This window comes from Myodes glareolus, chromosome 5 (assembly GCF_982192425.1).
Source record: "Myodes glareolus chromosome 5, mMyoGla1.1, whole genome shotgun sequence".
NCBI classification, from domain to species: Eukaryota; Metazoa; Chordata; class Mammalia; order Rodentia; family Cricetidae; genus Myodes; species Myodes glareolus.
The window spans coordinates 63,145,008-63,157,988 of NC_142030.1; the positions used below are offsets into that span (position 1 = coordinate 63,145,008).

The window sequence follows — 12,981 nt, forward strand, 5'->3', positions numbered from 1 at the left end:
TGCATGCAGTGGTAACTTTATATTCTTGTAAACTGAGCCCATGATGTTTCTGTCCTTTTAGCAGCTGATCTTCTTCTAAAAGTTTTTCCTGGAATTTATATACCTCCTATCATTATGAAGCTTTAATTTAGTATGATTGTGTAGCTTATTTTGAATATAAATTTTTATCTTATTTGTTAATATTTTAAAGGGGAAAACTTTTCAACTAAACAAGAATTAATTTTGGTAACATTGTATGTGTTTCCTGCTCTCCTTTATTCTCTTTTGAAACTTTTCTTTTCCTCCTTTTTTTTTTTAAAAAAAAGATTTATATATTTATTATGTATACAATTATGCCTACAGGTCAGAAGAGGGCACCAGATCTCATTACAGATGACTGTCAGCCACCATGTAGTTGCTGGGAATTGAACTCAGGACCTCTGGAAGAGCAGCCAGTGCTCTTAACCTCTGAGCCATCTCTCCAACCCTCCTCCGTGTTTTAAACACTAGCTCCATTGTAGAATATAATTTTTCCCTATAACAACAACAATAAAAACAAATAAAGGCAAAAATTGTGCTTATAGGTTCCTTTTTCCTACCTAAATCTGAACAGGTAATGGAGAGTGAAGAATTTATGTTACTGCCAGCCAACCAACTCATTGATATAATATCTAGTGACGAGCTCAATGTTCGGAGTGAAGAACAAGTGTTCAATGCAGTGATGGCCTGGGTCAAATACAGTATTCAGGAAAGGCGTCCTCAGTTACCCCAGGTAAGAGTCAAAATGCTTCTCCGAGAGGTTGCTTTGTACTAGACACAAGTAATGTGCAGAGACAAAACAGTCCTTGTTTCCATATGGTCTAGGCAGTAAGCCTTCAGAAGCATTTGCCTGCTTATTGTTGTGAACTTATTGCTCCTTTGCTTCCTGTCTGTTTGGTATTCATTTTGTTTGAACTGTTACACAATTCAGAATTATATAAAATTACAAAAGAAAGCAGGAATGTATCTGCTCCCTTAGGTTGGAAGTCCTACCACACTTTGAACAGTAAGTGGGACTGAGCGGTCACATGTTTAAGATTCATTCTTGTCATGAGTCTAGTCCGCCTTATTCAGAAGAGATGCATTCCAAGATATTTAAAGATGCCTAAAATGTCAAACCCTATATATACTGTGGTTTTTTTTAATATATATATACATATATGTATATATATATATATTCTGTGATAAAGTTTTTTTATAAATTAGATCCAGTAAAGACTAGCAGTAACTAATTATAAACAGAATATTTATAGTAGTATACTGTAATAAAAGTTACTTAACTTACAAATTTTTATTTCTGGAATTTCTCATTTATTGTTGTCCGACCAAAGTTGACAACCAATAACTGAAAATGTAGAAAACAAAATTAAAGATAAGGGGAAAGTATATTTTCTTAATATTTTCTTATTTATTCTATTATTTTATATGTGTGAGTGTTTTGCCTACATGTATATAAGTACGCTATGTGTGTGCCTGGTGCCCACAAAGGTCAGAATAGGACTTTGGATTCCTTGGAATTGGAGTTACATTCAACATGTGGATACTGGGCATTATGACCAGGTCCTCTGCAAGAGCAACAAGTACTTTTTAACAGCTGAGACATCTCTGCAACATGGAAAGTATAGTCTAAGAGTTTAGAAATTATTGATGAAAGCATTCTAAAGTGATACTAGTATGTTTATGGTTTTGTAACTAGTCTACATTGATAGAATAAATTTTAGATTTACTCTTTATCCCTTCCACCCTTCCAAATTGATTATGTCCAGTTAGATTCCAAAACTCCTGTCCGCACAGTCAGTAAGCATGAGTCAGTACTCCTAACAGATTGTAATGGGAGCTGTGCCTTAATTGTGTTTGTTACCCCATAGGTGCTGCAGCATGTTCGCCTGCCTTTGCTTAGTCCCAAGTTCCTGGTGGGCACCGTCGGCTCTGATCCCCTCATTAAAAGTGATGAAGAATGCAGGTATGAGTGGATGAGAAAATTCAACAACTAAACATTCCTAATTTCTGTTTTTCTCCTTACTGGTATTGTTTCTGAATATTGTATTTCCTATGCCAAAACTAGGGTAGTGAGTATTTAACAAGTTTTTCTTCTGGACTAGGATCAAAGGGAGAAGGAAGAGAGGACTGAGCTTTGAGTATTCTGTTCCCTTAGGAGTTTTTGTTGTTGCTTTAATATTTATTTTTTTTTTATTTTTATGTGTATTGGTGTTTTGCCTGCATGTATGTCTGTGTGAGCGTGTTGGGTTCCCTGGAACTGGAGTTACAGGCAGTTGTGAGCTGCCGTGTGGGTGCTGGGTATTGAACTGGGTCCTCTGGAAGAGCAGCCAGTGCTTTTAACTGCTCAGTCATTTCTCCAGCCCCTTTTGTTTTGTTTTTTAATGTGTGGTGTTTATTGGAGAAGTGGCAATAAAGAAGTAGATTTCTAAGTTTTGATGCAAGTTTGACTTTGAAGAGTCAATTCTCTTCTATTGTTTTTCCATGAAATAAAAAATGCCGTGAGTCTGTCTGTGAGTACTTTCTCATTGATCACATAATGTCTAAAAGAAATAGGATAGATTCACTTTGAAGATTATAGACAGAGTTAAAAGTCCTGCCCCTCCTTACATAGCTTTGGGAAGGTCATTGATATAGCTCAATGAAATCATTTCCAGATAGTCTTAAGAATGAAGACCTTATTGACTTACTGAGCTATCTCTGTAATAGATAAAGAAATTTAGAATTATCCCAAATTCTAGAACGTAGGTAGGGCACATAATCCATTGCATTTCCTCTGTGATCTTGGGCTTGCCATCAGTGAGAAATGCAACATTTGAGATTAGATATTTGTATTTTCAATTTGAAAAAGTACATGTTTGGGGTGGGAAAGACTGATGAGATGGCTCAGGGGATACAGTAGCTTGCCACCGTGCCTGACAGCTTGTGTTCAATCCAAAACCCACATGGTAGAAGAACAGAACTGACGTCTGCACATCCATGCTGTGACACTCGCATCCCATACATATAAATACAAGTTAAATAAAAACTTTTACATTTGTAAAAATAGAACAGCATAGATCACTAGCAGTCAGTTCCCCTAATTATATGAATAGCAGAAGGGAGATATGTAAATTAACACAGGATGAAATATAAAGAAATAATACAGAGCTGTCCCTCCCCTAGTTAAACATAAAACAGATTATATTGATCCTGATATGAGAAGTAAAGTACTTTTGAAGTTGACGCCTGGTACCCTAGCCTTGGCACTGGGCAGTGCTTACTCTGTGCTATAGCTCCTTCATCTGTAAAGAGCGAGAGAATAAGTACCTGTTCCACATGACTATTAATTATATGAGTACATATATTAAGAGCTTAAAGCAGAAACTAGAAGGTCGCCATATTGCTGCTGTTAATTCTTTGTTGGATGCTAAGTGTTGTCTGTGCTGCAGTCTTTTTAGAACCTTTATCTGTAGTAAAAGCTGACTGAGTCAATCTTTCAAGTTTGAGGAACCAGAAAAAACTCCTAATCTTTGGTTTGACTTCCTTTTAATTTTTGTTTTGTTTTCTGTTTATTTTGTTACTAGGATAAATATATTAAGAGGAGTAAAATACATTTTATGTATTTAGAATACATAGCACCAATCATGTATGAATTACTCGTTGTAGTGTAAATAATGAGAAATTAAAACACAGTAGTTCAGGGTACATTTGGAGTTGAAGTATAACAGTGTGGTAGAATTTATGTAAATCTCCTAAAAATTTACTGAATCTCCTAAAATATTCATATACAGAATATTGTACTATGTTAATCTCTAGGCTGTGCTCTTAAAGGAATGTTGGGAAATGTTTTGTTTATGTCAGTAGACTAGTTGTATGAAACCACTCTTAGCAGATACCTACTGCTCTCACTGTTGTCCTTTCCAGACACTTTGTAGAATCTAAGCAAGCTGGTGATCAGGTTGGTTTTTTAGGGGAAGGGGTAAGATGTTCTCTGTTCTTTGATTGTTGAGCTTTAGGTTAGAATTTGCCTCAAGTATGAAGTTATGCTAGAAATGCCCATCAACTCAGAAATCCTAGTATGACTTTCATCATGGTTCATGTCTGTGCCAATTTTATATTGACAGGCAACAGGGTTTAGTTTAATTTGTGCTTGTTCCCTTTTGCTAACATATTTTCTTACATCATATAAGGACTTAACTTGCAACCTGATTTAGCCATTTGGAATAAATGCAAAGTTTTTTTTCTACAGAGACTTGGTAGATGAAGCTAAAAACTACCTCCTATTGCCTCAAGAACGACCACTAATGCAAGGACCAAGGACAAGGCCACGGAAACCCATTCGATGTGGAGAAGTGCTCTTTGCAGGTGTCAATCTTTATTTATTTGTTTGTTTAGTTTTTTTGTTTTCTTTAAGTTAAATCTCACTGTGAGGCCCAAGCTGTCCTGGAACTTTCTATATGGTATAGGTCCTCCCACATCATCTTCTGTCTATATACCACCATGTCCAGTACAAGCTTAACTTTTAATATACAGTGATTAAGCAAAATATTCTCATGTGTGTTTGAATAATCATTTACATAGTTGTGATACCTGCGATCATAAGATACACAAAGTAAGTCAATAATACTATTCTTCAAAATCTGTCTTTTCAACTGGGTTTGGTGGAACATGCCTTTAATCCTAGCACTTGGGAGACAGAGGCAGATGAATCTCTGAGTTAGAGGCCAATCTGGTCTACAGGGTGACAGAGGAGTTCCAGCATAGGCAGGGCTACATAGAAAAAAAACCTGAGGTCCAAAGCCAAGGTCCCAGCAGTGTTGCCTGCTGCTGACTGAGACCTCCCTCCTCCACATGCAGAGTGCCTTTGGCCTCACACAGCCTTTTCTCTGTGTGTGCGGTGACGGGTGAGACAAGTCTCTGAGATCTTTTCTTCTCATTGGTCCCACTATAATGGTCCACCGTTTTTACTTCATTTCACTTTAATTACCTCTTTAAAGGCAGTCTCCAGTCACAGTGGAACTCTGACTTCAACATAGGACTTTTGGAGCTCCACAGTTAAGTCTCTAATATCTAATTATGTCATCCATGGTTGACATGGGGATCACAGTGCACACAAAACCACCATGGTCTCGGACTTCTCTAAGTCAACAGGCAAGATTGAAGTTTTGTTCCTAAAGGGTCCATTTCTTCCCTTTTGATAATGAAGAATACCACTACCAGGTAGCATTAATTTGATATGAAACCATCAGTCCAATATAAAGCTGGTTTTAAGCTTTCTACTCTTTAGTTGTACCAGAGATTTAATGATTAGGCTATTTGGTTGATCTCAAAGATTATGAGCCCTCACATTTCCAGCCTAGGGCCATTTTAGAGTTTAGGATATTTTCTCTGATACTGAAATTTCTTATATATGCCCCATTACACAGTTCACATTTAAGCAAATTACTATATACAAGACTTGCTGTGGTTTAGTACTAGGTGACTCTTCTAATTTGTGTGAAACAACAGTAAAGTAAAATTATATCATATTGAGATTTGCAATAAAGAAAGTGAACTTTTGGCCTGTCTAGAAGATAGTTAATATTATTCTGTTCTTAATGTAGCTCAGGAATTTATTTGACATCCTTTAAAAACTAGTAATTCCCAAAGTGTTTTGAGCATAAAATAAACTTATTTTTTTTATGTTTCAGAATCACTCTTATTTTATGTTGAAATGGGGATGATTTGAAAGAAAAACAAATTTAGTATATCTAACATTACCACAGCCCCACCCCCATGGTCATTTAGAAGAGGATAATGGAACTTGGCTTGGCAGTTATTTTAACTCTTATTCACTATACTAGTCTAACCAGGCTGCCATAACAAAATAGCATAGACTTAGTAGTTCAGACCAAAGAAATGCATTTTCTTGCAGTTCTGGAGACTGAAATCCAAGATCAAGGTTACAGTCCAGTGACTGTTGGTGACTTTTGGTGACTATAACTTGACCTGCTTCTGCCATGTACTTGGAGAGTCAGAGCATTAGGTCACAGAGAGGCTAGCAGTCTGCCTTAGAACAGGTGTTCTCTTAACAATTTCTGTCCCTCCCTAGTTGGTGGTTGGTGCAGTGGAGACGCCATTTCCAGTGTTGAACGGTATGACCCACAGACCAATGAGTGGCGAATGGTAGCTTCCATGAGTAAAAGGCGATGTGGAGTTGGAGTCAGTGTTCTTGATGACCTGTTGTATGCAGTAGGCGGCCATGATGGATCCTCCTATCTCAATAGTGTTGAAAGGTAAGGGTAGTTTGAAAAAAGTCCCTATTGTCCCAATGATTTTGTTTGAGATGTTAATTAAGAAACAGATGTGACTTACTATTTTAGTCTTACATCTGTGAGACCAATTAACAGTCAAGACTCCTTAGAATGACACACAAGACCTTTGTGATCTGATCTCTACCAATCTTTCTGATCTCTTCCCCGTTGTACACCATTTTCTAAGCTTGCAACTGCAGATACAACAAATTGCTACAACTCTTTGGACATGCCATTATCTTGCCTTCTTCAATCCCTGCATATATGCATGCTGTTCTTCTCCCCTGAAATATCTTTGACACTTTAAGGCTTATGAGATTTGAAATGTTACTTCCTGCATAAAACCTTCTTTGACTACAGATGAGCTACTCATTTCTCTGCTCTTTCATGAATATTTTAAGTATGCTTTTACATGTTGTATTAGTCAATTGTTGAGGTACCTGGCACATTGGAACTCTACAGTGAGTGTTTTTTTTTTTTTTTAAGTTTCTTATTACCACATACTCTCTTTCATTAAGCAATGTTGACCTATAATGATTTTGTCATAGTTCCATAGCATATCTATAAAACCTAGTGTAACCAGTTCTGGATATTGGTTCTAGATATGGCATAGCTAAAAAAACAAAACCCAGAGACTTGGCTCTACAAACTGGGGGTGGGGGGGTTGGGGGGAGATGACAGCTAGAATGACACTTAGAAATGAATCAGTGGGCTAAATAAATCAAAGTGCAAATGACTAAATATTTATAGCTTAACAATGAAATTAATATATGCCAAATGTATAAAATGTAACTAAGGTAGTACACAGAGGCAAACATGAATGATATGCTACATGTTTTTTTGTTTTTTGTTTTTTTTTTTTGGCTTCTCGGGACAGAGTTTGTCTGTAACTTTGGAGCCCACTGTCCTGGAACTGGCTCTTGTAGACCAGACTGCCCTCGAACTCAAAGAAATCCACCTGCCCCTGCCTCCCCAGTGCTGGGATTAAAGGCGTGCGCAAACCATCGCCGGGCACTACATGCTTTTGAAAGTAAGAAAAGTGAAAGCAATAGGTGGCACACACGTGTAATCCCAGCACTTGGGAGCCAAAGCAGGAGAGATCACAAGTTCAAGGCCAGTCTGAGATACATAGTGATACCCTGTGTCAGAGAGAGAAAGCAAACCATGTTTTTAAATCAAGAAGTTATAAAGAGCAAAAAAATCTGGCAAAATAGAAAGAAAAAAATGAGAGAGAAAGAAAAAATAATGAAAACTTAAAAAGGAAAAATGGATATAGCTACACAAGGAGCAACTTAGTATTCTTTTGTTGTTTTTTTTTTAAGTGGTTAAGAGTCTTGTACATGCTAGATAAGCACTCTACTGTTGAGCTATGTGCTCAGCCTTGTAGTTCCTGATTTTAATCATCAGAGTATCAGAAACAACATAAGAATATAGCAATAAGAATCAGATTAAGGGACTGGAAAGATGGCTCAGTGGTTAAGAACGCTGTTACCTTTACAGAGGAACTGAATTCAGTTTCATGCACCAAGTTGGGCAGTTCACAACCGTCTCTAGCTCCAGCTTCAGGAGCTCCACCACCCTCTTTGAGCTTCTGTGGGTACTACACTCATGAGCACATACATACAGATACACACACATACATATAAATAAAAAAGTCATTTTTTTAAAAAATTGGGTTAAACAGTGCATCTCACATTACAATATAACAAAAGAGTTCAAAGGAAAAATCTAGAATTATATTAACAAAAAAATCTCAAAAATACATCAAAGGAGAAAATTTTACAGTGTTTAATATTATATAAATAAACATTTCTGCATTTAAATTAATGCATAAGTAGATAATATATTTTATTACAGTGGCTTAAGGGATGTATGCCAAATCCAAATGGAAAGAGACTAGAATTGAAATGGAATTCTGTAGCATCCTGATATTTTAAAGAAAAACATATTCAAAATAAATGTTAAAATAAATTTTTAAAAGTTAATTAGGTTGGGGTATAGGTCTATAGCAGCACAGTTGCTAACATGTAGGCCCCCAGTTCAATCCCCAGCACTGCTCAGTTCAGTTTTCATATGCTTGATTATTAGTCAGCCTGTTTGAAGGAAAGAACAGCCCTTAAATAGAAATATATGCTCATATGCTCCAAATACTGAAATGAATTTTTATTTGGGCCATCAGCTCACAAAAAATGACATGGAGACTTATTATTAATTATGAAAGCTTGGCCTATGGCTTAGGCTTGTTCCGTTAGCTCTTTTAACTTAAATTAACCCATTTCTATTCATCTGTGTTTTGCCTTGTAACGTTTTCTCTCTTCCATATTACACTTCCTGTTTCTTTTCTGTGTCCTCTGGTGTCTCTCATGCCTAGATTTGTCTCCTCTTCTCTCTCTCTCTCTCTCTCTCTCTCTCTGTCTAGAAGTCACACCTAACCTCTTACTGCTTACCTACTGGACATTTAGCTCTTTATTAAACCAATCAGAAAGCACCTTGGCAGGGACACATCTTCACAGTATACAAAAAGATTATTCCACAACAAAATACTATAAACACAGCTAAGCTCTAGCGTGTAATACAAGCTCTCAATGTGTTCTTTGCAGATATGACCCCAAAACAAACCAGTGGAGCAGTGATGTGGCCCCTACAAGCACCTGCAGGACAAGCGTTGGTGTGGCAGTACTTGGAGGTTTTCTCTATGCTGTGGGTGGACAGGATGGTGTCTCTTGCCTCAATATTGTTGAGAGGTGATTTATTTTAAATCAAAATAATTTTCAATTTTTTTAATGGATATACAAAGTCCTTTTGCTTTTCTATATATCCCTAAATAGCCTACTATGAAGGAGAGAGACAACGTGTGTGTGTGTGTGTGTGTGTGTGTGTGTGTGTGTGAAGATGACTTTGAGAGATTGGTTCTCTCCTACCATTTTGTAGCTCCCACCACCACCATCTGTTCTTTAATTGATTAAAAATATATTTGTGGTAAACATGATATGTTTAAACATTTAAACCATGTAGAAAGGATAAGTCAAACTAATTAACTGATTTATTACCTTACATACTTTGGGGGTTTTGGTGAAAACAGTTAAAATCTACACTCAACAGTTTCAACAGTAACTACTCACCTATTGTACTTTAGATTTCTTTAACTTAGTCTTTGACCAGCATCTCTCTGATCCTGCCAACCCCTCATTGCAAGAGGAGTCCATTCTATTCTTTGCTTCTACAAATGAGATTAATTTTATATTCTATCTTCAAGATCATATGGTATTTTTCTTCATGTGTCTGATTTATTTTACTTAACAAAATGTCCCCCATGTTCTTATTGTCACAAATAACAAAATATGGCTTTTAAAAAAACTGAATAGTAGGTGTGTGTGTGCCCATACATTTTTTTTTAATCTATGATAAATCTCTGTATCCGTTATATCTCTTGTGATTTCAGGCCTGTGGAAACTACTTGGGCCAACAGGAATGTTTTTCCTCCCTGCAGGTATGATCCAAAGGAGAACAAGTGGACTCGGGTGGCTTCTATGAGTACTAGAAGACTAGGGGTTGCTGTGGCTGTGTTGGGAGGGTTCTTATATGCTGTAGGTGGCTCTGATGGAACGTCTCCACTCAACACAGGTTAGTTCCCCATAAGGCAGTCTAAGTTCCGAAAGCAGCATGTTTTTCTGGGGAGAATCCCTCTGCACTGGCAGGCTTTCTGTGCCAACTTGGCAAGACCTAGAGCCATCCAAGAGGAAGGAGTCTCTGATAAGGAAATGCCTCCATGTGATCCAGCTGTAAGGCATTTTCTCAATTAGTGATCATTGGGGAAGGGTCCAGCCCATGGTGGGGGGTGTCATCCCTGGGCTACTGGTCCTGGGTTCTATACGAAAGCAGGCTGAATAAGCCAGAGGAAACAAGCCTGTAAGTAACTTTCCTCTATGGCCTCTGCATCAGCTTCTGCCTCCAGAATTCAGCCCTGCTTGAGTTCCTATTCTGACTTCCTCCAGTAATGGACTATGATCTGGAAGTATAAACCAATAAATCCTTTCCTCCCCAGCTTGTTCTTTGGTCATGGTGTTTCTTTGCAACAATAGAAACCCTAAGACATCCTTTATACAAAATATAAAAAGCTCAAGTTATTTTATAATTTTCACTATGACATCTTTATTAATTCTTTGAGAATTTCATACAATATATTTTTATTATGTTCACCTTCCTACTCCTCCCAGATCCATTCCCTCCCTTTTATCCCTTTTCTTTTTTTAATAACCCACTGAGTCTAATTTGTTCTGCTTATATATTCATGAATGTACTTGATATTTAAGAAAATGTTATGTTTTTCTCTCTAGAGAAATGCAATTCATGACTTCTAGTATGTTTCCCAAAGTTTTCTTTCTCTATATACTTTATAAGCTGCTAGAAACTTATACTGAATTTTAAAAAAAAAAATCTGAGACTGCAGAGATAGATCAGGGGTTAATGGTTAATAGCACTTGTTTTTGCAGAGGACCTGGGTTCAGTTCCCAGTTCCCACATGGTGGCTGATGACCAGTAACATCAGTTCCAGGGGATCTGTTGAGGACACCAGGTATGCACAGGGTGTGCATACATACATGAAGGCAAAACACTTACACATTAAATAAATAAATGGATAAATAAGATGTAGGCTACAATCAAAAAAAATCTACTTTCTAAATAATGACTTCTCTTCTTCCCATAATTACAACCTACCCTTAATAAAAAATAATTCTTTTAATATAAGAATAAATAAAACCTTAGAACTACAAGCTTCTTTGCCTTTTCTGTCTAAACATAGTAGGTATTTTCATCTAAGGATGTGTCAGTGGCACACCCATGAGATTCATTGTTATGCCTCTTCAGGGGCTTAAGAGACACTAGCATGGGAGAGCATGCCTGTAATCCCAACACTTGGGAGGCAAGAACAGGAGAATCATGAGTTTGAGGCTAGCCTGAGCTATATAATGAGTTCTAGGCCAGCACCACAGAGCAAGGCTCCATAAATAAGTAATTAGATAAATACTCTGAGGAGTACAAGAATATAAACACTATTCAATTATTACAATAAAACTTAGTGCTAAACTGATCTTATAAAACATAATTTAGTTCCACCCCATTGGAAGAGAATAAGCGCACAGAATTAGTTATGTAGCCCAAACTAGAATTTAACACATGTCCTTTCCTCGGAAGTTGACTGCAGGAAACTGGTTCCTATCATATTCTATACTGAAAAAAAATGCCATCCCATTTGGTGACTATGAAGAGAGCGGGTGAGTGGTCACTTACTGGTCTTTTCTTTTCCCTGCAGTGGAGCGCTACAATCCTCAGGAAAACAGATGGCACACCATAGCCCCTATGGGGACCCGAAGGAAACACCTAGGCTGTGCAGTGTACCAGGACATGATCTATGCTGTAGGAGGGAGAGACGACACTACAGAGCTTAGCAGTGCTGAGAGATACAACCCCAGAACTAACCAGTGGTCTCCCGTGGTGGCCATGACATCCCGCAGGAGTGGAGTAAGTGCCAGCTGCCCAGTGCTTTGTAAACAAGCACGGAGGGGTGTCCAGATGGAAGGCTGTGTGAGCTACACTAGGGCACTGAGGAGGTGAAGTGCTGGTCTCCAACGTGCTTTATTTTCAGTTGTCTCAGCTGTCAAGATGCTTTTAGACAAAGTGAGGGGGGAACCCCAAACCAAAACAGCTTATGTTTCTGTTGATCGCTTCTAACTCCATTAGATATTTATTATTGGATATAATTATTTATTATTGGATAATAATTTATTATCCATTAAATATCTAGCTAGATATTTTCTATCCATTCATATATTTAATTATATAGTTATTTTTTATTATTTATCTTCTATCAGCTACTTCTCCAGAAAGTATCTTCCCTATATTGTCTACCTCCCTATTTAAGTTCTGTATATTAGCACTAGCTATTCCTACATAATATTTCTAGCTACTTTTCTTAGTAGACTTTGCATACTAATACAAATATTTAGGTAAAACATCTGGCCCTTCTATGCATCTTCCAAAACTGGTTTGAGTCTGTCCCATCGACAGTGAAGGCCAGATCTGCTGAGTGTTGTCATGATCTCAACCATGAATAAATGACCTGTCACTAAAAGATATCCAAAGTAGAATATAAAATCTTCCCTTCTGGGATTGTTTGTCTCAGCAAAACCTAACCCATTAACCATTAATCATGGCAGGAGTCCCTCAGTGGAGGACACATACTCAAAAGGAAAGAGAAGCAAACAGTTCCTAAGGACTCCATAATCTGGTTTGCAAAAATCAAGGGGCCTCACTGAAAAGCAGCATCAAGTGAAAGACTCACATATCTGTGGCCATTTATTACTGGAAACTTAACAGACTTTTAGTTATATTCCTGTTATTCTGACTGCTTCATGTTGATTTTATTTCCAGTCATTTGGAAGGCAGAAATGTCTACAAAATTCTCCTTATAGAGCTCTTAGTCTGGTGAAGGAAACCAAGGTGTTTGCAGTACCTGCAGTAAAGATGTGCTATGGTCGTAGTGTATGTGACAGAAGGACATGGGAGAATGGGCTTAATTCACATGCATTGTTAACACCTGCACGCTATCTCAGAGACTAACAGTAGAATGACTAGAGCATCGAGTCCATTAGGGGAGGGAAATGTAGGAGCTGAGGCCAAACATGGTGCC

General features: G+C 37.5%; 1 protein-coding gene across 2 annotated transcripts in view; it reads left to right on the forward strand.

The window, feature by feature from the left end:
• Positions 1 to 12,981, forward strand: part of Klhl20 (kelch like family member 20) — a 44,483-nt gene that overhangs the window by 26,181 nt on the left and 5,321 nt on the right. For both annotated transcript variants that reach the window (XM_048421140.3, XM_048421139.3), the window contains exons 4-10: positions 593 to 751; positions 1,887 to 1,981; positions 4,247 to 4,362; positions 6,089 to 6,272; positions 8,891 to 9,034; positions 9,781 to 9,914; positions 11,605 to 11,813. In XM_048421140.3, the coding sequence (XP_048277097.1) occupies positions 593 to 751; positions 1,887 to 1,981; positions 4,247 to 4,362; positions 6,089 to 6,272; positions 8,891 to 9,034; positions 9,781 to 9,914; positions 11,605 to 11,813 (1,041 nt within the window). The remainder of the gene's footprint in view (positions 1 to 592; positions 752 to 1,886; positions 1,982 to 4,246; positions 4,363 to 6,088; positions 6,273 to 8,890; positions 9,035 to 9,780; positions 9,915 to 11,604; positions 11,814 to 12,981) is intronic.